The sequence below is a fragment of the Pempheris klunzingeri genome, chromosome 23 (assembly GCF_042242105.1).
Source record: "Pempheris klunzingeri isolate RE-2024b chromosome 23, fPemKlu1.hap1, whole genome shotgun sequence".
Classification (NCBI taxonomy): Eukaryota; Metazoa; Chordata; class Actinopteri; order Acropomatiformes; family Pempheridae; genus Pempheris; species Pempheris klunzingeri.
In genome coordinates, this window is record NC_092034.1 from 4,764,859 (window position 1) to 4,786,507 (window position 21,649).

The window sequence follows — 21,649 nt, forward strand, 5'->3', positions numbered from 1 at the left end:
AATAACAGCGACTACAGCGGAACGTCAGAATTTCCGAGGAGTCCTGAAGGCAGCACTTCCCCCGCATCAACCTGAATGTGTTCGGTGTCACTTAGCCGTTTGTCCGCCGCACAGGTGTGTATGCGTGTGTGATTGTGTGTTTAGACTCGTCCTTTTGGCTCAAAAGCCGAAAACTCCAGATGAGAAACTAAATGCCGGATGACGGGAACATGTCCTCGGACTCCTGAAACAGAGCGGACACCGTGGGGTTAAAAAAAACAAACGAAAAAAGGAAGCGCTAACGGTCGTAACGTCAACATGTTAACGTTAGCTCCAGTACGACAGGTGCAGGTTTGAAACGTTAGCTTCAGCGTGAAACAGGCTTCTCCAGCTCTGGATATCAGTGTCCCAGCTACATTATTCAGGTAAGTAGCGTGGAAACAGGCTGCCTTGTCAGTGTGCCGTGTTTTGCTTTAGCTCATCACTGTCCAGGAACTCAGCCAGGGGGAGATTAACGTCAGGGTAGCTAACCGGGTGCCAGTTAGCTAATTACTGCTCGGCCCCTTAACCTACTAGTAATGCGGCCATCTGGAAAAAGCATGCTAGATAAATGGGGATAGTTCTAATAAATAAAAAATAAAAGGTGGCAGCTTTATAGGCCTGTGGTATGTCCAAGGCTGACAGGTGAGGGGCTGGAAACCACTGCTGACCAACAGGGTTGACAGCACCTATTGTCTCATGTAAACAGCCCACAGCAGGTTGGCACATGTCCAGGTTACCTTGAGGTCGTAGCCTTTAAACAGAGACTGTTTTTAGCCGAGCAGCAGGACGGCTGACTTGTTTTTAGAGGATTGGAGGATGTCCCAAAGGCCTAAAGCTACTGTATGTGTTGGTTTCATTTCTATCCTTCAATGAATCACGTACAGAGAAGGAGGAAGTGGTAATGTGGGTGGGGAGCTCTCGCTTATGATTAAATCAAAGTTTGTACAGTCACTGAAGGCTTAAATTATACTTTGAGCTGTGGTTAACAATAGTTTTCACTACTGAGTAATGTACAGATTGTTTTCTGATGAATCAATCAAGTATTTTCTCTATAAAAAGTATAAGTTATGCCAAGGTGATGTGTTCAGGGTCTATCTTAGATCTTATTAGTGGATTGGCACAAAGTAGATTGCCAGCCATCTTGCTGGTCATCAATCACTTGTTTTTGATCAATCTCCATTTCATATTTTCACACACCTTTTACACACCTCACCTCACTGGCATTTGTCACGATTTTCTGCCTAACAGAAAAAAACAACCAACAGATGACTTAAATATAATGAAATAAAGTAATTTCTTTACACATCACAGTGTTCCTGATACTTAAATGATATCCTGTAGTTGTGTTTCAAAGACTAAAAAGTATCATTTAATCCAGTTTTACGATGGTATAAAACTATTACCATTCTCAAAATTGTTGTCACTAATTGACTAATGGAGTAACTTTCCTTTCTTGTCTGTTTACTCATGTCACCATCTTTTCACCTGTCCCCACCTCTTTTTCATTTCTCATTTATCTCCTGACTTTTTCAACTCCCAACACCCGTCTCCAGCTCCCCTCTCTGACCCCACAGTCTGAATACTGACATGGCCTCGGCCCAGTCAGAGCAATCCAGAGTCCTGCAAGAGGAGCTCACGTGCCCGGTGTGCCTGGACTTGTACCGTGACCCCTACTTGCTTCCTTGCGGCCACAACTTCTGCAAGGCCTGCCTGGACCGCCTAAAGCGGCAAGCGGAGCGAGGTCGTTTCCGCTGCCCAGAGTGCCGCGACAGCCACAGGTGTGGTAACTTTCAGAAAAACTTCAAACTAGCCAATATTGCTGATGACTACCGTCACCGGCGCCGAGCTACCGCTGCAGCTGCTGCACCTTCAAAATCCAGAGAATTGCTGTTGTCTCCTCTGGCAACGCAGCCAACCCGGAGTGCAAATGCTGTTCCGTGTGACTATTGCCCCTCAGTCACCGCCGAGGCGTCGGGCACCAGTGCTGTTGGAGACGGCTCTTCTGTTGCTTCTGTTTGTCAGGAAACAGGTGACAGCCAGCAGGCTGCTGCTGCCAGTGCCGCGGCTGTGTCGATGTTTGCTGTCAAGACGTGCCTGAAGTGTGAGGTGTCGATGTGCCAGGAGCATGTAAAGCCACATTTGGAGCTGCCTGCGTTCCGCGAGCATCCGCTGACCGAACCGATGAGCGACTTCTGGAAGAGAAAGTGCCCAGATCATGATGAGATATACAGGTACAGATAATGGTGAGATATACAGGTACAGATAATGGTGAGATATACAGGTACAGATCATGATGAGATATACAGGTACAGATCATGGTGAGATGTACAGGTACAGATCATGATGAGATATACAGGTACAGATCATGGTGAGATGTACAGGTACGGATCATGGTGAGATGTACAGGTGGCTGTTTCCTAGTAGTTTTTACAATAACCTCCTTTTTTTCCCCATCCCATATTTTTCCAGTAATGATTGTGTCTTCTGCTGCTTCGGAGCGTCCCTTCATTAGTGAGTGCAATGCTGTGTTTGGAGGTCATTTACAAGCTTTATCTGAATGTTTTTATCTGGTGTGTAACTTCAGATATTACTGCATGGATGACAAGGTGTGCGTGTGCAACGCCTGCACCATCGAAGGTGGACACTTGGGACACACAATCAAGACCCTGAAAAACACGATGAAAGATCTGAAGGTACGCTTTTTATTATTAATGTGGTTTCTACACAGGGTAGAAAAATCTGGTTATTATTACTGTTATCATTGGATGATATGGGATTATTTTGATAACAATAACAATAATAGTTTAGGAAAGTCTCACATCTTAGAAGGTTTTGGAATTTTCAGGATCTTTCAGGTCCATTCGGTATAAACTTGCCCAAATCCGACATCATCATAATTTACACAAAATCCCTGTATTGAAATAAATTGTTATATTTCCAGTATTCAAGAGCATTGTATTGTGAAGTAAGCTGTGGGAGCTGTGTGTTTTGTATCCTACTCCATTCGATTTTACCACCTTTTCATTGTTTGGCACACACAAAGTCTTGTGATGAGTCTGGAATCCTTATGAATGAACATTGTCAGTTGTTGTAGTGTGTGTGTGTGTGTGTCTATGGCTGCATGTGAATGAAAGAGTCACATGACTCCGAGGTCTTTCTTTAGGAGAGTTAAATCCACTTCCTGTGCTTCTATTCTCCTGAACAGAATGTGAAATTGAGAAGCTTCCAGTTCACCTGTTGAATTCAACATGTAGTGGCATCAGACAGAGCTGACCTTTTTTTCTGAGCACCAACATCTTTTTTTCAATCATTATGGATGAGGAGAGGCTGCATGAAGCAAAGAAAAAAAATCCACACTGTCACAGCCCTGCTAAAATCAAACAAAATCATCCAGTGAGAAACTACAGTAATACTTTCAGCCCTTTACTGTTAGCGATTCAATAAAAGGCATAAAGTGTCCCAAATTTAAAAAACAAACAAACAAGCGACCATATATTAAAATGGGAGTATTTGGAATTGCTATAGTAATAATCAATCATGCTTTCAACCTCTACAGTAACATATTTGTCCCATTAAATATTTGAAATCTAGTGCGTCCTCATAATCATTGTGCACTTGCCTTCTTCATGTTCGCCAGAGCACACTGGATAAGCAGCTGTACAGGGTTGAAAGGAAGTACAGCATGGCAGAGAGAAAACTCCAGGAGCAGAAGGAGAAGGAGAGGCAGAATAAGGTAAGAGGGAACACATGAGAAGCTCAACAGGGCTGACAAACTTGAAAACAGTTGAATATTTTGTAATACTTATCTGTCATCTTGTTAAGTCTTTGTGATCACAATGTGCAGTAGGTACTAATTGATATTTGATGTTTACTCCTGAGACGCTGAATGAATACTGGCATACTGAAAACGCAGCAGAGCATGCCATCTCTTCTCTCTTTAATGTACAGCACATCTTATGTTATACTAGCTTATAATATGTCGTTATTTTATTCCTTCAGTATTTCTATTTCTGCTTTTAAGCCATGTCCAGTGCATGAATGTGAGTTAGGACCGCAACAAATGATTATCTTTATTATTGCTTAATGTGTTGATTATTTTCTTGAGCAATAAACCAATTATTTTGTCTATAAAACATCCGAAAACTATGAAAAATGCCCATCACAGTGTCCTGGAGGCCAAAGTGATGTCATCAAATGTATTTCTTTGTCCAACAGTCCAAAACCACAAAATATTCAATCCACAAATTTTCACATGTGAAAACCGTAAACAAGGAAATGTTTTGCCTAAAAATGGCTCATGAATGATTAATCTATAATCAAAATAGCCCATAAGGTTTTGATCAATCAAATAAATGTAAACCGTTTGTTTCCCAAAACAAAAACATCCTGATGACCGCCTGTGTTCTTCCTCTTTTGCTCTTCATCACCTCCCTCATCTAGAAGTTCATGGACGACTCTGAGCAGGGCTTGACCAGGCTCGGTGACGAGATGAAGGCCAAAGTGCTCCGCTTCGTCACCAGACTGCGGGAATGCGCACGCACACACTGTGACACCAACGGGCCGGCGATCCAGAAGAACATCTCCAGGATCTGCCAGGACCAGGCCCGTCTCCAGGAAGTCCGCTGTGGCATCGAAGGCCTCATGCAGGAAAACGACCCTTTCCGCTTCATAGAGGTGAGACATCAACCGACATAACTCTTTCTACGATTAGTAGAGATAAAAAGTAGTTATTAGAAATATTTAGGGGAAATTCTCGTGCAGTAAATTTAAGAGGAGAGTCTTCAGCTTTAGAACAAACAGTGACAAAAACTATGGCAGCTTTACTTTTGTGTATTATGAACACAAAATAATTTGAAGTTCACATTTCTGAATGTCTCAATCAGTCTCGCCCCTGTGCACAAGGCTGCACTGATAAAATGCTAGGATGATCTAAATTAGTGTTATGGCTGCAATTTTGCTGATTTTGGAAATCTACTTTTTGTATTATTTGTGTCCAAACATCTGTTTTGTCCCTTTTTCAGGCATACAAGACAACAGGAAAACAGTAAGAACAACTCTTGCATTTAACTCTCAATTGTTACCATTATCATTAATCTGTCATTTTTTTTTCGATTTATTGATTAATCATTTTGTTGATAAGATAGTTAAAAGTGCACGCTAAAATTTGCCAGAGCCAAAGATCCTCCACTTGGATGGATTATTTTATTTGAGAAACAGTCCAGAACCCACAGATATCCAGTTGTTATGCCTGGCCAAGGGAAAACCTGAGAAGAACATAAAAATGACTCCAATGCAGTCCAAACAGAACTGATTTAGTCATAAATCCAGGGTGAGAATGGCCAAAACAATAAAAAAAAAAACAACACAATTATAAATTAAAACACTATATTTATATATTAATATTTACTTTAACATGTCTTGAAGTTTGGAATCCAGTCTGAAAAACTGTCTGTGTTTGTGTGTTGTAGGTGCCGTAGACAGCTGAGAAAAAACATGTTCTACCCAGAATATGTCGACATGGAGACGGAGGTTCTTGGAGTGATGATGGAAGAAGAAATGAGAAAATTCCTTGATGAGGAGCTGCCGTGTCACATTATTGCTGCCATTAGTACCTTGTGTAAGGAGTTCTCATAAAATCATCTTCAAATGTCACTTCATCTTAAACACTGTCTGCGACATGAGCTGTGATCAGATGTCTTTCACCTAAACCTTTGACCAAACACGTTACACAACATTGTGCATTTACTCTAAGTGGTTTATTAGGTACACCTAGTTAAAACCAGTCCTGCAACAAATCCTCCCTTCACTAAGGTTAGAATGTTCAGTTCTTCTGCTTTAGAGAGGAGTTTATTCTACGTTTGATTGCAGTTTGTATTAGAATTGGTCCAGTAGATTGACTCAGCCTGCAGCTACTAAACGGGCTGCTTTGGCTGTAATGTAATCCTTTGGGGTAACTTGCCGGATCAAAGTGCGTCCACTGCTGATCCAGGTGTTGCCGATAAGTATTGCATAATCCACTGGTCCAAATGTATTCTGATCACCCATCAGGTCAACTGTCAGATCTCGAGGAGGAGGAGGAGCAGGAGAATGAGGAAGAGGCCGTGGAGGAGGAGGACGACGATGATGACGACGACGACGACCTCGATGACAGCAGTGTGGAGGAAATGAGGAGTGAGGGGGAGGAGGAGGACGAGGAGGACGAGGAGGACGAGGAGGAAGGAAATGACCAGAGCACGCAGGCTGACGATCTTTACAGCCCAGGGGAGGATGAGGAGGAAGAGGGTGAAGAGGAAGACTATGAAGAGGATGAGGATGGAGAGGAGGAGGACGAGGAAGAGAGAGGGGTTTAACTGAGGATTTGATTTGAATATATATATTTTTACACCTAAAGCACTTTGGATTTTTTCCTTAACTGTGGGTGAATGCGACAGATGTTACCCATGTAACATCTGTTTGAGTGTTGCACCCATCTTCTCTTTGAATGTCTCGTGTACAGTTAAGGACTCGAGCAGCTACCACATTTTGCCTCAAACCCTGAGATGACACACTGGACAACAACGGAGCCTTGATTCAACTGGATTTAAACGTAACCCTGCTCTGAGAATCTGCCAACGTGAATCTCGCGCTAAACCTGTGTTGCATACGGCTTGACATAATTAAGGTGCTTCACATTAGAGGACTTTTACTGTATACGTACACACACGAATGTCAATGTATAACGACAGAATGTGGCTGGAGGGACTCAAAAGCTTCAAATTGAATCTGATTTTCTACCAATGTGCTAAAAACATTTTACAAAATTTGAGGAACTTGACTAAACCGTGTTAACATATTCAATCCAGTTTGATTTGAGAACTTTCGCTTGAATTTCTGATGAAAGCTTCTAAACATACACAAGAAAATGTTTGAATTCATTGAATTTCCCAGTTTTCCGTCACCATAGAAAGCCTTTCCATCAGTAGTCAGTGTTTGACCTGAAGGAGAGTGCACACGCAGGGCTAGTAACGATGTACTTGAATAAGTCCTGTCTGTGTGGATTGTTGTGATTGTTTCATTCATACGAGTTAAACATTGCAAGCCAAAGACTAAGGATGTGTGCGTGTGCATGGATTGAGAAGTTTGCTTGCTTGGCATGATGTTAGAATAAGAAATGCAGCGTGTTAATAACAGTTTACATAGGCTACAAGATGACTTTGCTTTTCATAGTTGTGCTTTAAAAGTAGTTCATGCATTGTTTAAAAAAAATGTCAGATGTTCCTATGCACATTTCATACATTATTCTCAAAGTATCAGTTTCAGGTGATGGGGAATTTTGCACTTTACTACAAAAATGCTATGTTAAGCCTGAAATGTTGAATGTTAAAACTTGATTTTTATTTTGATACGAGTGATTCTGTGAGGGGCCAAACTGAAATAATTAATTACATACTAGTAATTAATAAAGCCTGTTGAAATGTGAGCAGCTGTGTACATGACTCTCAGATTTGATTTCCTCTTGTATGAATGATGTGTGAAAGGGTGAATGTAGTGTAAAAGTACTAGAAATGACTAGAACGGCCCTATGCAAGTACCGACCATTTGCCATCTACAAATCGATAACTAGATTCAAACGCTTACAACTACCGTTCTTCACTTTTGTTGACATTGCTGGAAAAAAAAATCTGATGTGGGCAGTGATTCAAAGTGACATAAGGAACTGGGCTGGAAATAATTATAATAATAAGAAGGATAGGATTACTATATAAACAAACATTAAGAAAAAGAAAATAACGCCACAGTAAGATACAATTACAATGAGATAAATAAAGCATTAGAGCATTTTAGAGTATCCCGGAACGTTTTTTCTGGCGTCTTCAAACCACGGACACAAAAGGGGACGGAATCACTTCCTGTAGCACTTCCGGTTTTAACAACAGTCGTTGACTGCGTGCGATTTGGATGTTTTTTCCTCCCAGTTAGATGTAGTGAGCTCGCCGAATTACACCGCAACACCCCCGGAGTGTTTCTTCGTCAAACAAAGAGAGGCTGAGCTATGAATCCCGCTTTTCGAAAGGTAAGGTTGTTTGTGTTTTCTCTCCCTGACAAATGTTTAGTGTCTCCGCAGAGGTCATACAGCAGCACTGCTTATGTCAACCTACCGCCACAACCTGAGAGTCACTGTGAGGTTGAAGGTTTTATTAGCTTTTTACTGTTTTGTCCAGTTGTCTATGAGGCAGACTGCGAATATTCAGTGACATGAACCACAGAAAAGCAGCTAGTTAGTCACCACACAGGAAAACTGAAACCAACAAATATTTGGTAACTAACTATTTAACTATGTCGTGATTGATGGAAAGACACCCATCCGATATCAGCCAATATACAACCCATAATACCTAACTTAGTAGTAGTTAGCATGGCTGTATTGAAAACTAGTAATATATTAGGAGACTATTGAGAGGCTTGTGTTGTAAACATAAAAGCTGATGATGTTCTTTTTCGTCCAGTTGCAGCTGTCTGTCACACAGCAGGCATGTGTGTTACATCAGGCTCTTACATTATGCCGGTAAGTCTTTGCATTGCTTCTCATACCTCATGTTAGGGTGTGATCATGGCAGTCCTTCATAAAGACCACCACAGAGCCTCAGGTTCAACAAAAAGTGCACGTCTTACTAAAGCTTTTGGGTATTGTTTTCACAGTTTTGGCCCAGTTTAGGTCTGTGAACTTCCTGTTAGCGTTGTTGCTGTTTCTGACTTAAACTGTTGTATTTAAAGGGCCACACCGTCCATCCAGCAGCCTGTGTGGGGTAAGTTTTAAGACCACCATGAATTAAACACTTTGCATATAAAATACTGTATTTGTGTTTCACTGCTAACATACAGCAAACCAAAATGTGTGGCATGTTTATGCAGACTACGTATTTAATTTAGCAATTTTCCCCTTCGTGCACAGCTTCTGTAAATAAAAGACATTATAAAGGTATGCCAACTCACGGGATTGGGAGGTGGAGACATCTTATAATTAAAGAAGCGGTAAGACTCTATATGCATCTTTTGTAGAAATGTTATTTCTGCTGAAAATGCTGCCTCTTAATCAGCCCTAAGTGGTCAGTTAGGCCAGACCTCACATGTCAGACTGAAATATTATAATCCTTTATTAACTGATCGCTTTGCAAAGGCCACATTCAGTCTTCAAGGTTCAATCTGCTCACCTATAATAAAAATGGAAATGACACCGCTCACACCATAATCAACTAATGGTGAAATCATGCTGGAAAAAATACTCAGAGTATAAAAACAACGTAAAACTAACAAGTATTCTTCCCTATTTTTTATTTAGGAGGTTAGTTTACTGGTAGATCATCAGGACATGCATTAGGTCAAGTTTGTAGTGAATTGTAAAAGCACTTAAACTGTAAATTTTGAATTTGAGGAAGTCATTACAAGTTGAATATGTAATTTATTTCCATGTCAGAACAGAATTTTTGATAAAGAACGACAGTCCTAGTCCTATGAAAGACATAAAATTACTGGTTTTTCATAACACAGAAGATGGCTGATGTGATGTGTCTCATGGTTTTTGTTTTTAGCCAAAGAAGAAGAGAGACAGACTCCAGATGAAACCGATCATGTCGGAGACGGATACAGCCTACGGGAGTCTGAACGTTAAAGTGTCGGGTTATGACATGATGTTGGTGGAGCATTACTCGCAGTACATCCACAACCTCTGCAACCGGCTCAGCATCAAAGTGACAGAGAGGTGAGGACAGTTAGAGACACAGGCAGACGTGTCGGACTGTAGCTCTGAGAAAGAAACTAGAACTTCCACGCGCGGTCGATCACTTGTACTCAGTTTTATGACACTTCAGCCCTCAGACCTTCATCACGTGAAATCCACCCAGGCAAACAGTGCTGGTGCTATATTTATGTAAACATAGATTCACCAGCTCCTCCAATTAGAAACAAGGAAAGCAAGCTTACAGTTTACAGAACACAAAATACATTATCCAGTAAAATGCGTCCCTGTTTAAGGCTGAATCAAATCAGACCGTGTCATCTTCACAGTGCAGCAGAAAAGATGCTTCGATGCGAAAACATAAAATAATCAGCGCTGTTTTTTTTCTTTTTTCCTGCAGCTATGCTTTGCCAACCAAGAGCACAGAGGTGATGTTAATGCAAGAGCAAGGCACCAAGATGTATACTGATGCCGTGCTAAAGACGCACGAGCGAGTCATCCAGGTAAAACTCCACCTGCTTAAAGTCTCTGATCGACGCCGAGGCTGCAAGTTAGTTTCCCGAGAAATTTTGAAGACCTGACTGTTATTTATCCTTCTGTCCAGTTGACAACTCTGAACACCACGTTGTGTCCCGTTTTCTTGGACGTTCTTCTAAAGAATCAACCGGAGGGAGTTGACCTGTCTGTAAAGGAGGTGAGTTACCGTGACGACAGCTCCACCCACTGCACTGAAGGCACTGAAGGCACTTTTCTCACGTGCTGTGTTTTGTGTAGTAAATAGTTTACAACAGTCCCTGTAATGGTCCCACATTCTGCTCATTTTAAAGTTCACACACATTTGCTGAAAGTCGGATAAGGAGAAAAAGAGAGAGCGTTGTCTCTTTCATGGTTCGATCGACTCTAGACACACTGGAGACACATTTATCTTAAACGTTTTAAAAAGAATATTTTTCATAATATGGGATCTTTAAACGTTGTCAAAATTCAGGATAGGTTAAATAAAAAAAAAAAGAAATTAAACAGAAATTCCTCATATGCAACAATAAATCCAAACAGGCCAGTCGTCTTGTGATTATTTACTTCAACCGATTTCAGTAACGATCTCTCACTTCCCCGTTTTCCTCTCAGCACACCGAGGCTGATTTCCACGGACGGTTCAAGACCCGTCCAGAGCTGGAGGGTCTCATCGCTCAGATCAGCCAGTAGGACCTGCGGACCACAGCCGCTGCATCTCGTTAACAAGGACCACCGTTTGTTTTTGGATATTTATTCTCTGGCATTTGTTAACCGTGATCATTTGCATTCATAAAACTGTACGCACTCGTATTTGACCCGTGGAAAATAAAACCCTGCCTAATTTCCAACTTAAGACAGATGTGTCCCTTATTATGCTATTGCCCCCCTGAGAAAACAAAACGTAGTTTATATCTTATACAAAAATATGCAACTATATGGGTGAGGAAACATTCAGTCATAAAATAAATGTGCAGAGAAGGAAGTGAATCTAATGATTCATCTAAAAGACACGTGTAAGCGGAGGACAAAACAAAAACAGGACAAATCAATATGATTGACTTTAAAACCATGCTGATCAAATAAACCCACAGTGATCATTTTAATGAGTGATACAACTCTCAAGAACATGTAGGGAACTTGTCAGCTGTTCTTCCTTCCCTAAAGCTGCGTTTATCATTACATGTTCTGACCAGCAGGGGGCAGCAAAAACAAATGAATACTCAGTATCACCGTACTGAACAGTACAGACACACAGTCTCTGTAGAGCTGCTGTGGCTGAATGTCCCTTAATGTTGGTCATTAAAGAATTGTGACCAAGTTATGTACAGACTCTTTAACAGTAGAAAAATAAAATAGCAATAACAAACATCTTATACTAGCAGCTGATTTGTTCAGGATAGGATTTGGCTCAATTTCTCTCTTGTAAGCGCATGAGAGAAAATATTATAAGTTATTATAAATAATATAAGTGCTCATAGCCTGAATACGTACAACAGCGCTTCACACTGCTGTCAGAATATTTTCCGTGGACCTTGACATCTGTCATCTCAGTGACAAATATCCACTGGGCACCACCGGGGTCCAGTTTTGCTCCTTCACTCAGACGCCTCCAGCTCAGACATGAGATGCCTCGTACTCTTCATCCTTTTCAGGATCTCGCAGAGGGCGTCTTTGCCTCCTTTGCCTGCTGAAGTCACAGACTTCAGAATGTCCCTCATCTGATTTTGTGTGGTTTTTAAGGCTCTCACGGCGTCGTAGGTCTCGTCTGAGATCAACCCCCTGTCCTTGAGCTCGTCCAGGATGGCCCCCGTGTCTTTCACTCTGTTAATCAGAGCTAACCAATGGCGATCGACGAAATGCTGACCTGAGGCTGTCGATTAACATAAAAAAAACCAGTGAAAGCACCACAACAGTGAGCACTAAACATTGTAGTGGTTTATAGTGAGGTCCGTCCAAACTGTGGGGTTTTGAAGGGATCGAATTTTAAAATATAATTAATTATAAATATCTTGCCTTGTTCATGGTAAGTGCTTCTGTTCTGGTAGTCATCTGAAATAAAATAAAGATTAAACTGCTCATTACATTTAGCTGATTATAAGTTTTTAGCTGCTACACATGGATTTATCATAAAGTTGGGTAACTATCTAAAAGCCACTGACCTGTTCGGATGGTAGAGTTCCACATGGTGCCCCTTTCCTTTCCTTTCTTTTGCTCACCTTCAAGTTTGAGGTTGAAGTCACATTGTGGATCTCTAATGAACACCTCAAAGAAATTTGGGTTTCTCCTCTCACACGTGAGCTTTAGTTTCTGTGGAGGAAAATATTGTGTTAAAACTAAAGGCCTGATGGACGTTGGGGTTATTAGTATCAGCTTTAACAGTGGATCCATACCTCAGGGCAGATCTCTGCAGTCTGACAGTCTGATGAGAGGAAGAAATGATTCTCTATCTGAAGAGGCTTGTCTGGGCCCGGCTTTCGGATCCGCTTGGATCCGTCAGACTTTTCGTCTCTCTCTACTCTCTGAGGGGGGGAAACAAAAAAAAAATGACCGTACGTCATCCCTTCCTTAACATGACACACACATGTATCATACACAGTGATTACTATGTGTCTCACTGATTACACTGAACTGTAACGTTTGTATTGTTAGAGACATAAAATAACCTGCTGGAGGACGGGATCAGGTGGGACCAGGTAAACGTGCAGCGTGAGGGCAGTTTTGATGGTTTTGTATATCAACACGTCATAGAAGAGTTTCACAGGGATGCCGAGTTTCTTCCGGATGATGACCCCTCTTGGAGAGAAGTCTGGCTGGAATAACTTGACGTGGGATGCTGTCACTTCGGACGCTCGCTCCACAAAATCTCCACAGGTATCCACATGCAGAACTGAGAACATGTCTGAAATTTTGGAGTTCTGATCTGCCAAAAAAGCACCAAAATTCAGTGATGATAAACGGCGGATCACTATGTTTTTTGATTACATTTTTGTGTTTCCCATTGCGTGGCATCTCACCTACACAGATCCAGTGCGGCAGATGCACCTGCTCTAACGTCCCTGCTGTGACCGTGATGTCCAGCAGGGGTCCTGCTGGCATGTAATCCGTGCAGAAAGGCTTCTCCCCGTGTTCCTCCCAGGAGCAGAATTGGTATTCGAAGCTGACCTTTTCCTTAGAAACCCAGCGTAGGGCAGACACGCTGCATTCAAAGTGACCTGCGTCAGACTGGAGGCTAAGGGGGAAGACAGGGAATACAAGTGGGTTTGGATTTAGCACATTTAAACACTGAAGTTTGCAAAAATTATTGCAACTACAGACGAATTTGCAGCAGATTTTCTGAAAAAGTGTGATGCATTTTGCAATCATTTTTGTAGTATTTGGGTAATAAGCCAGGGGAAAGACATTTATAAAGATCTCATTACTGTTCGTTCGAGACAGTAAAGATTCTTTAAATATCACAGAACCTTTATTTTGATAGCCTCAAAGAAAAGCCTCAAAATTGGCTCTGACAGAAATGTTAAAGCAAGACATTATTTGCAAGGAACTTTGACTTCATGCCAACAAAAAGTTGTACCGAATGGACTACATAAAATATATGTGTGTGATTATTTTTGCAGCAGTGCTAGAAACGCTGGTGGTTGTGGTTATTTTCACCTGTGGGTTTGAACCTCATCCACTGTGTTGATTACAGGTTCAACTTCAGTCCATTCACTGGAGTCCTGTTTCAGAGGACAAATATTTTTTTCATAATTAGTTTAGATATTTTACAGATATATGTAAAATGCCTGAAGAAAATTAAAAATGAAGAAAAGCAAAAAACATACCGGAGCTACGCCGTGAGGTTCAAGCTTCAACTTTCCAGAAAGCCCTTTGACAATGATAAATTATAGTCAGTCATATTGTGCTCTTAATGAAATGGCATTAATTATTGCACATGGTAATATAAGGAAGTGGTGCAGCACATTTCATAGCACTGCTCCAGTGTGACGGCCATAATTATACATACACGTCAGATTTAGTCTGAAACTAGGTGCTGCTGTAGTGTAATTTCTCCAAATTTGCTGAGTTGAGTCATTGAGTCGTCATATTTTGTGGCTACATTTCAATCCAACCATCCAGTGGAAAACTAAGAGGACTGCCACTTTCCAAAAGAGTCTGAATTAAGAATTTGTCTTCTTTTTAATGTACCCAGGACAGACGGAGTGGATAACCCTGCTGAAATAAAACGATCTTTGTATCATTATGAATAAAACGGACACACTTACACCTTCTCTGACCAAATGTCAGCCTCTGCTCTCCGCCATGGTCAACCCTGGGAGAATACACAGAGTCAGACCGACAAATTCATCGCACAAACACTCTAATCGGCCATAAATTATTACAAAGGATGTGTGTTGTTTGAGAGGGTGCGTCTCCCAACCTGAGAGTTTCAAGTCTCCAGTGTGGATCCTCCAGGCCGCCTCTGAGAAGCCGCACCCCTGTGTCCCCTGGGTGATTGTAGCTCAGATCCAGTTCTCTCAGATGGCACGGGTTTGAGCTCAGGGCGAAGGCCAGGGCCTCACAGCCATCCTCTGTGACCAGACACCCAGACAGTCTGCATGCACATGTAACACTTCAACACTTCCTTCAAAACACTGCTGAACAATTTGGTAGTGAAGACTTAAAAACAAAGCCACCTGTAAGTGTAATCATCCTCATTCAAATACGTTAAAAGGTTTGGTGAAAAGGTCAATATCACTCTCATATTTGTTAAATATGGAGCTGGAGCCAGCAGCCGCTTAGCTTAGCATAAAGACTGGGAACAAGGGGAAACAGCTAGCCTGGCTCTGTCTAAAGGTAATAAGCTGTCAACCAGGGCCTCTAAAGCTCACTAATATTTAATATGGCTTGTGTAATCTGTTTAATTTCCAAAATGAGGCCTCTCGAAAAAAAAAAACCCCAACAAAACACTGAAAAGAAATAATTAAATATCCGGATAAATGAATTAGATTAATAGGATAAATTGGTGAGTGATTCTAAGAGGTAACAGTTTTACTCAATGTCTGTGAAGATTCCAGTTGAAAATCACATTAAAGTCGGACCGTAATTTGTTAATTAATTTGTTAATTAATGTAATGTAATTTGTTCACACTGTTGCGTAAGGAAATATGAATTGTGGTGATACTGAGGATAAAACTGAGGATAAAACTTTTCTGTTTCTGACATACCTGTGGAAAAAATGACCCTACTTCTCACTTGATTTAGCACCTCAGTAAACATTTTTCTATGGGGTTTATGGCCTCAGTTGCTAGTTTTAAGTCTTCTTCAAGACAGCATGATGTTCATTTGGTAAATGATGCTTCCCTTCAGAGGAAAATAGATGATAAAGTAATGTAAGTTTTAAGGTGGAACTACCTTGTAACGGTCTAATCAGATGCATCAGTCTTTGCAGAATGACAGTCCATAAACCAAGTAGTCCTGCGATCTCAGCAGTCCGTACGGTATTCTGCAGGAATTTTCCAGTACTGTGGAAATCAGGCCTACCTGAGAGTCTCAAGTCTACATGTTGGTCTCTTCAGTCCAGCAGAGAGCCGCGCCACTCCCAAATCCTCCAGGTCGTTGTTGCTCAGGTCCAGCTCTCTCAGGATGCAGGACGGGGCGCCGAGAACTGAGGCTAGAGAGCTACAGCTTCTCCATGTCAGGTTACAGCCATTCAGCCTTCAACGATATGAGCATATGAAAGTGTTACTCACTAATGTTGGTACGTCTGCTTTGGTAAGCTTACATTGAAATTCTTGAGTAGAAGTAGTCTTATATAATGTCCCTGCAATAAATTCTACCCTCATGAAGGTCATTGTGGTCAGTTTTTTATTGTTTTACAGAGGTGTTGATTCAGCTTAAGCTCATTGGAAGCTCTAGTTTGTGGCGCTGATGATTTGTATGACGTTATACTTTATGCCCATAATATTTACTTAGCATCAACACAACACAACTTACCAGAATCACAAACTGCAACCCAATAATTAAACCCAATAAACTGGCAAATGAGTGTTCTTTAACCTCTAAAGACCTGACGTACACATGCGTGGACATCACATTTTGGGTTATATTACCATAGTAGTTAATGTATGGACATGTATGTGGGCAATATTGTTGATATTTCATATTGTTTTTTGTACCGTGATTTTCAAAACATGTTCAAAATATGTTTTGTATGTGTTATAAATACATGCAAAAGCAGTCAGGAAAAAAAACTGCTATGTTCAGGGTGGAAATAAAGAGTTTTGCACAAAGGTGACTTTATTGTGTTTTCTGGAAATTAAGACCGATTGTCCACATATGTGGACATCATTTTTCTCTAAAACTACACCATGTAAAAAGATGATGCTTTAGGTTTTATACTTATCAGGGTTCAATAAGCCCAAATAGCAGGGAGAAATAAAAAATGCATATCAAACAAGAGCTCGGGTCTTAAGAGGTTAAGATGACACATAGCATTTAAAATAAACCCAAATTTGAGACCTGAGCGTTTCGAGTCCACAGTATGGATTCTGCCAACCAGCAGACAGCAGCTCCACTCCTGAATCCCCCAGGTTGTTGTTGCTCAGGTCCAGCACTCTCAGATCGCAGGACGGGGAGCTGAAGAGTGAGGCCAAAGCTTCACAGCCTTTCTCCGTCAGATTACAGCCACTCAGCCTTAAAGGAGTAGGAATATGCACAATATTCAATATGATTGGTACTCAAAAACGTCATGCGTGGTGTATCCAGTTCTATCCACTTACAGAGATACTCTGGAGGCTTTGACGACTGGCAGCAGCAGCAGCAGCCCCTTCTCTGAGGCGGAGTACTTCTTCAGGTCAAAACCATCCAGCTCTTTTACTGATGACAGTAATATGAAGACCAGAGCTGACCACTGAGCAGGAGAGAGTTGGTCTGCGGGGAGACTCTCTGAATTCAGATACTGCTGGATCTCCTCCACCAGAGAGCGGTCATTCAGCTCATTCAAGCAGAGAAACAGATTGATGCTTTTCTCTGGGGCGGGATTGTCCATGATTTTGTTCTTGATGTACTCGACTGTTTTCCAAATGGTCTTTGAGTTACTCCTCATTGGTTTCAGCAGACCCTGAAGGAGCGTCTGATTGGTCTCCAGTGAAAGCCCCAGGAGGAAGCGGAGAAACAAGTCCAGATGCCCACTTGGACTGTCTAAGGCCTTGTCCACAGCACTCTGGTAGAGGTATTTTGCTGCTGGTTTGTGTTTGAATGTCACAGGCCACCGAGAGGTCGTTTGTGTGTCTGACAGGAGATTGACGCCGGAGTTGTTGAAGCTCACAGAGACATAAAGAGCAGCGAGAAACTCCTGAAGGCTCAAGTGGACGAAGCAGAACACCTTGCGCCTGGACGTCTCTGTGCGGATCTGCGTGAACACTCCTGAGTACACTGAAGCTGCTCTGATATCAATGCCGCACGCTGTCAGGTCTTCCTCATAGAAGATCAGGTTGCCTTTCCCCAGCTGCTCAAAAGCCAGCTTTCCCAGAGACAGAAACATCTTTCTTGGCTTTTGTTTCCAGGAGTCTTTGCCGTCATTCATGTAATATCTGGAGTGGATCAGTTTGGACTGAATCAACAGGAAATGGATATAAAACACAGTCAGAGGCTTGGGGAGCTCTTGACTCTCATTGTTTGGCAAAATATCTGCAAGAACTGTAGCAGCCATTTCGCAGAAGAGTGGGATGTGGCACATGCTGTTTAGCGTCGATGTCTTGATGTGTGAGATGACTCTTGAGGACATGGTTTTCTGTCTGAATCTCTTCCTGAAGTACTCATCCTTTTGTGGATCGGTGAACCCTCTCATCTCTGTTACCATGTCGACGAACCGTCGAGGGATCACATCGGCTGCAGCAGGTCGCGTAGTTATCCAGAGAGAAGCGGAGGGAAGCAGCCTTCCTCTGATCAGGTTTGTCAGCAGCACGTTCACGGATGTCAACTGCGTCTCATCAGTCACAAACTCACTGGTCCAGAAGTCCAAAGGAAGTCGACACTCATCCAGGCCGTCAAAGATGAACAAAACCCGGTAACTGTCAAATCTGTTGATCTCTGCTTCCTTGGTTTCGCTGAAGAAATCATGAAGTAGTGTCACCAAGCTGTACTTTTTATCTTTTAGCAAATTCAGTTCCTGGAAAGTGAATGGAAATATAAAATCTATGTCCTTGTTGGCTTTGCCTTCGGCCCAGTCCAGAATAAACTTGGATGTTGACACTGTTTTCCCGATGCCAGACACTCCACATGTCATCACTGTTCGGTTGGCTTGATGTCCTGCAGGTAAGAGTTTAAAGATGTCTTCAAATGTGACCATTGTTTCTAGCCCTGGTCGTCCCATGGGTGCTGTTTCAACCTTGTCCTCATAGTTGACGTCTCCACGGTCTACCTCTGCAATGTCGAGCTGTGTGTAGATCTCGTTAAGACGCACTGGGTTTCTTTCTTCAGGATTCCCCTCAAACAAACGCTGATGTTTCCTCTTCAGATTAAATTTGAGTTGATGCTGACACTGGCCGATTTCTAATGAGTAAAAAACAAATTGCACTGAGTTTCATTAGCTTTAGATGGATGGGCATTTTATGCAAATACAAATACAGAAAATAAACTTGGGCCTGCATGCAATATACTACTGTTCTTGCTGTGCAGAAACATCTAAAGCTGGTATGTGTTTGTGTGACATCTCGTATTCTGATGTGTGATTCTTAAATCTTTAAAATTTAACACCATTCCAGTGATAATCGCTACAGTGAGCGTTGCTTTTAGCTTTTCATTTCAGAGTTCCCAAGGTTGGATTGGTGGGCCACTGTGTTGGCATTGTAAACATACAGTCGTATGAAAAAGTTTAGGCACCCCTCTGAAGCTGCATAATAATTTACTCTGTCTGCACAGAAAACGATCACAGTGGCATGCCATTCATTTTGTATTAAAAGCTAAGTAATGGGGTATTTTCCAGACAAAGATTTTTAGTGTAGCAATATTAAGTTGTATGAAATTGTATCAGATGTGAAAAATAGGCTGTGCAAAAATTTGGGCACCCTTGTCATTTTGCTGATTTGAATACCTGTAACTACTTAGCACTGATAAATTGGAACACAAAATTGGTTTGGTGAGCTCATTAAGCCTTGAACTTCATGGACAGGTGCATCCAATTATGAGAAAAAGGTATTTAAGGTGGCCAATTGCAAGTCGTTCTTCTCTTTGAATCTCCTCTGAAGAGTGACAACATGGGGGCCTCAAAACAACTCTCAAATGACCTGAAAACAAAGATTGTTCAATGTTACGGTTTAGGGGAAGGCTACAAAAAGCTATCTCAGAGATTTCAGCTGTCAGTTTCCACTGTGAGGAACATAGTGAGGAAATGTAAGACCACAGGCACAGTTGTTGTTAAGGCCAGAAGTGGCAGGCCAAGAAAAATATCAGAGAGGCAAAGGCGAAGGATGGTAAGAACGGTCAAAGACAACCCACAGACCACCTCCAAAGACCTACAACATCATCTTGCTGCAGATGGTGTCACTGTGCATCGTTCAACAATTCTGCGCACTTTGCACAAGGAGAAGCTGTATGGGAGAGTGATGCGGAAGAAGCCTTTTCTGCACACACGCCACAAACAGAGTCACTTGAGGTATGCAAAAGCACATTTGGACAAGCCAGCTTCATTTTGGAATAAGGTGCTGTGGACTGATGAAACAAAGATTGAGTTATTTGGTCATAACAAGGGGCGTTATGCATGGTGGCAAAAGAAGACAGCATTCCAAGAAAAACACTTGCTACCCACAGTAAAATTTGGTGGACGTTCCATCTTGCTGTGGGGTTGTGTGGCCAGTGCTGGTACTGGGAATCTTGTTAAAGTTGAGGGTCGCATGGATTCCACTCAATATCAGCAGATTCTTGAGAATAATGTTCAAGAATCAGTCACAAAGTTGAAGTTACACCGGGGCTGGATATTTCAACAAGACAACGACCCAAAACACTGCTCAAAATCTACTCAGGAATTCATGCAGAGGAACAAGTACAATGTAATGGAATGGCCATCCCAGTCCCCAGACCTGAACATTATTGAAAATCTGTGGGATGATTTGAAACGGGCTGTCCACGCTCGGCAACCATCAAACCAAACTGAACTGGAGATGTAAGGATGATGGATGATTGTAAGGAGGAATGGTCGAAAATACCTTCATCCAGAATCCAGACACTGATTAGGGGCTATAGGAACCGTCTAGAGGCTGTTATTTTGGCAAAAGGTGACTCTACCAGATATTGATGTGATTTTTCTGTTGGGGTGCCCAAATTTATGCACCTGTCTAATTTTGTTTTGATGCATATTGCACATTTTCTGTTAATCCAATAAACCTCATTTCACTACTGAAATATTACTGTGTCCATTAGTTATTTGATAAATCAAAATGAAATTGCTGATCCAAACACCTCATGATTTAGAAATGAAAATAATGGAAATTGTCAGGGGTGCCCAAACTTTTTCATACGACTGTAGGACAAGGTATAGTGTCCCTTATGCATTTGTTATTTTCCCATGTGCACACTGCAAGATACAATACTGCAGAAGATGTATAGAAACTTAAAAAATACTTGATTTCCTATTGATCTACTGTCACTGCCTCGTATCACAAGGAAGATGAATTTTTGATAAAACAAATAGAAAAATAGAAGAACTAAAATCTAATATGTAGAGGTATGTGGTTAATGGAGTGGTATAATTTGGTATTGATTTAGAGTAACAGCATCACATTACTTGGTAGGTATTGAAAAAAAAAGTGGATATCTGGATAAGACTGATAACATTTCGGCTAATCTCTTACAAACATTCTCTGCATATGAATGCACATCAATTACATTGCACAATTTTTACCAATAAAGTCAGCATGAAAAACATTGTTTTTGTGCCAACTAAATAGTAATTTATTAAAAGCCTCTGTCAGCCTCAGCTGCAGTTTAGCGTGAGGTTCTGGGAGGTGAGCTAACCATCCTGATGCACTGGAGGTGCAGTGAGTAAGACGCTGCCGCTCAGTTTTATATCCAACTTAAACTTAAACTACAGTAAAAGAATGCAATGAATGACATGTGCAATGTCTGTCTTGGTGGTATACCTTCTAAACACTTTTTACTTACATCATGCACTTTCTGTTAAGCCTTACTTTTTTGCAGAGCAACAGCCAGATCCTCCTCATCCATACACCTCAGGAAGTGCTGTGTGATCTTCAGAAAAGCCTCTTTGCATCTCCTCTTCTCTTTGTTCCGATCGTTCAACGCCTCCTCATCCTCCATCCTTGACTCCAAGCATTCTGGGTGGTCTGTGCTCAGTGCCCTGTAGAACCTCTCCAGCTCTTCCGTCACAAAAGTGACAATGTCGCCCTGAAGCCGCTGAAA

General features: G+C 41.6%; 3 protein-coding genes across 3 annotated transcripts; 2 read left to right on the forward strand and 1 right to left on the reverse strand.

Annotated features, from left to right (window-relative positions):
• Window positions 1–353: 353 nt before the first annotated feature.
• LOC139222673 (E3 ubiquitin/ISG15 ligase TRIM25) lies at window positions 354–7,480 on the forward strand. The gene is made up of 8 exons (XM_070854515.1): window positions 354–404; window positions 1,575–2,252; window positions 2,606–2,714; window positions 3,659–3,754; window positions 4,462–4,695; window positions 5,043–5,065; window positions 5,490–5,638; window positions 6,070–7,480. Exons 2-8 carry the CDS (start codon window positions 1,609–1,611, stop codon window positions 6,369–6,371), a joined length of 1,557 nt encoding a protein of 518 aa, XP_070710616.1. The 5' UTR covers window positions 354–404; window positions 1,575–1,608; the 3' UTR covers window positions 6,372–7,480.
• Window positions 7,481–7,935: 455 nt separating this feature from the next.
• mrpl48 (mitochondrial ribosomal protein L48) lies at window positions 7,936–11,099 on the forward strand. Its single transcript, XM_070854522.1, has 8 exons — window positions 7,936–8,074; window positions 8,508–8,566; window positions 8,776–8,807; window positions 8,954–9,033; window positions 9,591–9,760; window positions 10,137–10,239; window positions 10,341–10,430; window positions 10,865–11,099. Exons 1-8 carry the CDS (start codon window positions 8,054–8,056, stop codon window positions 10,940–10,942), a joined length of 633 nt encoding a protein of 210 aa, XP_070710623.1. The 5' UTR covers window positions 7,936–8,053; the 3' UTR covers window positions 10,943–11,099.
• A 228-nt stretch (window positions 11,100–11,327) lies between these two features.
• LOC139222665 (protein NLRC3-like) lies at window positions 11,328–21,529 on the reverse strand. The gene is made up of 14 exons (XM_070854504.1): window positions 21,418–21,529; window positions 17,011–18,784; window positions 16,751–16,924; window positions 15,773–15,946; window positions 14,670–14,843; window positions 14,507–14,561; window positions 14,074–14,103; window positions 13,904–13,968; window positions 13,267–13,481; window positions 12,916–13,172; window positions 12,643–12,771; window positions 12,412–12,559; window positions 12,266–12,301; window positions 11,328–12,122 (listed from the first exon to the last, which is right to left on the reverse strand). Exons 1-14 carry the CDS (start codon window positions 21,452–21,454, stop codon window positions 11,848–11,850), a joined length of 3,543 nt encoding a protein of 1,180 aa, XP_070710605.1. The 5' UTR covers window positions 21,455–21,529; the 3' UTR covers window positions 11,328–11,847.
• Between the last annotated feature and the right edge of the window lie 120 nt (window positions 21,530–21,649).

Coding starts and splice junctions, on each gene's coding strand:
- mrpl48 (XM_070854522.1), top strand. CDS start 8,054: ATGAATCCCGCTTTTCGAAAG. Junction 9,034..9,590: donor ATCTTATAATTAAAGAAGCG/GTAAGACTCTAT, acceptor TTTTGTTTTTAG/CCAAAGAAGAAGAGAGACAG. Junction 10,431..10,864: donor TTGACCTGTCTGTAAAGGAG/GTGAGTTACCGT, acceptor TTTTCCTCTCAG/CACACCGAGGCTGATTTCCA.
- LOC139222665 (XM_070854504.1), bottom strand. CDS start 21,454: ATGGATGAGGAGGATCTGGCTGTTGCTCTGCAAAAAA. Junction 15,947..16,750: donor TGTGGACTCGAAACGCTCAG/GTCTCAAATTTG, acceptor ATATCGTTGAAG/GCTGAATGGCTGTAACCTGA. Junction 14,104..14,506: donor GTCAGAGAAGGTGTAAGTGT/GTCCGTTTTATT, acceptor CTTTCTGGAAAG/TTGAAGCTTGAACCTCACGG.
- LOC139222673 (XM_070854515.1), top strand. CDS start 1,609: ATGGCCTCGGCCCAGTCAGAGCAATCCAGAGTCCTGCAAGAGGAGCTC. Junction 5,066..5,489: donor TACAAGACAACAGGAAAACA/GTAAGAACAACT, acceptor TGTGTGTTGTAG/GTGCCGTAGACAGCTGAGAA. Junction 5,639..6,069: donor TGCTGCCATTAGTACCTTGT/GTAAGGAGTTCT, acceptor ATCACCCATCAG/GTCAACTGTCAGATCTCGAG.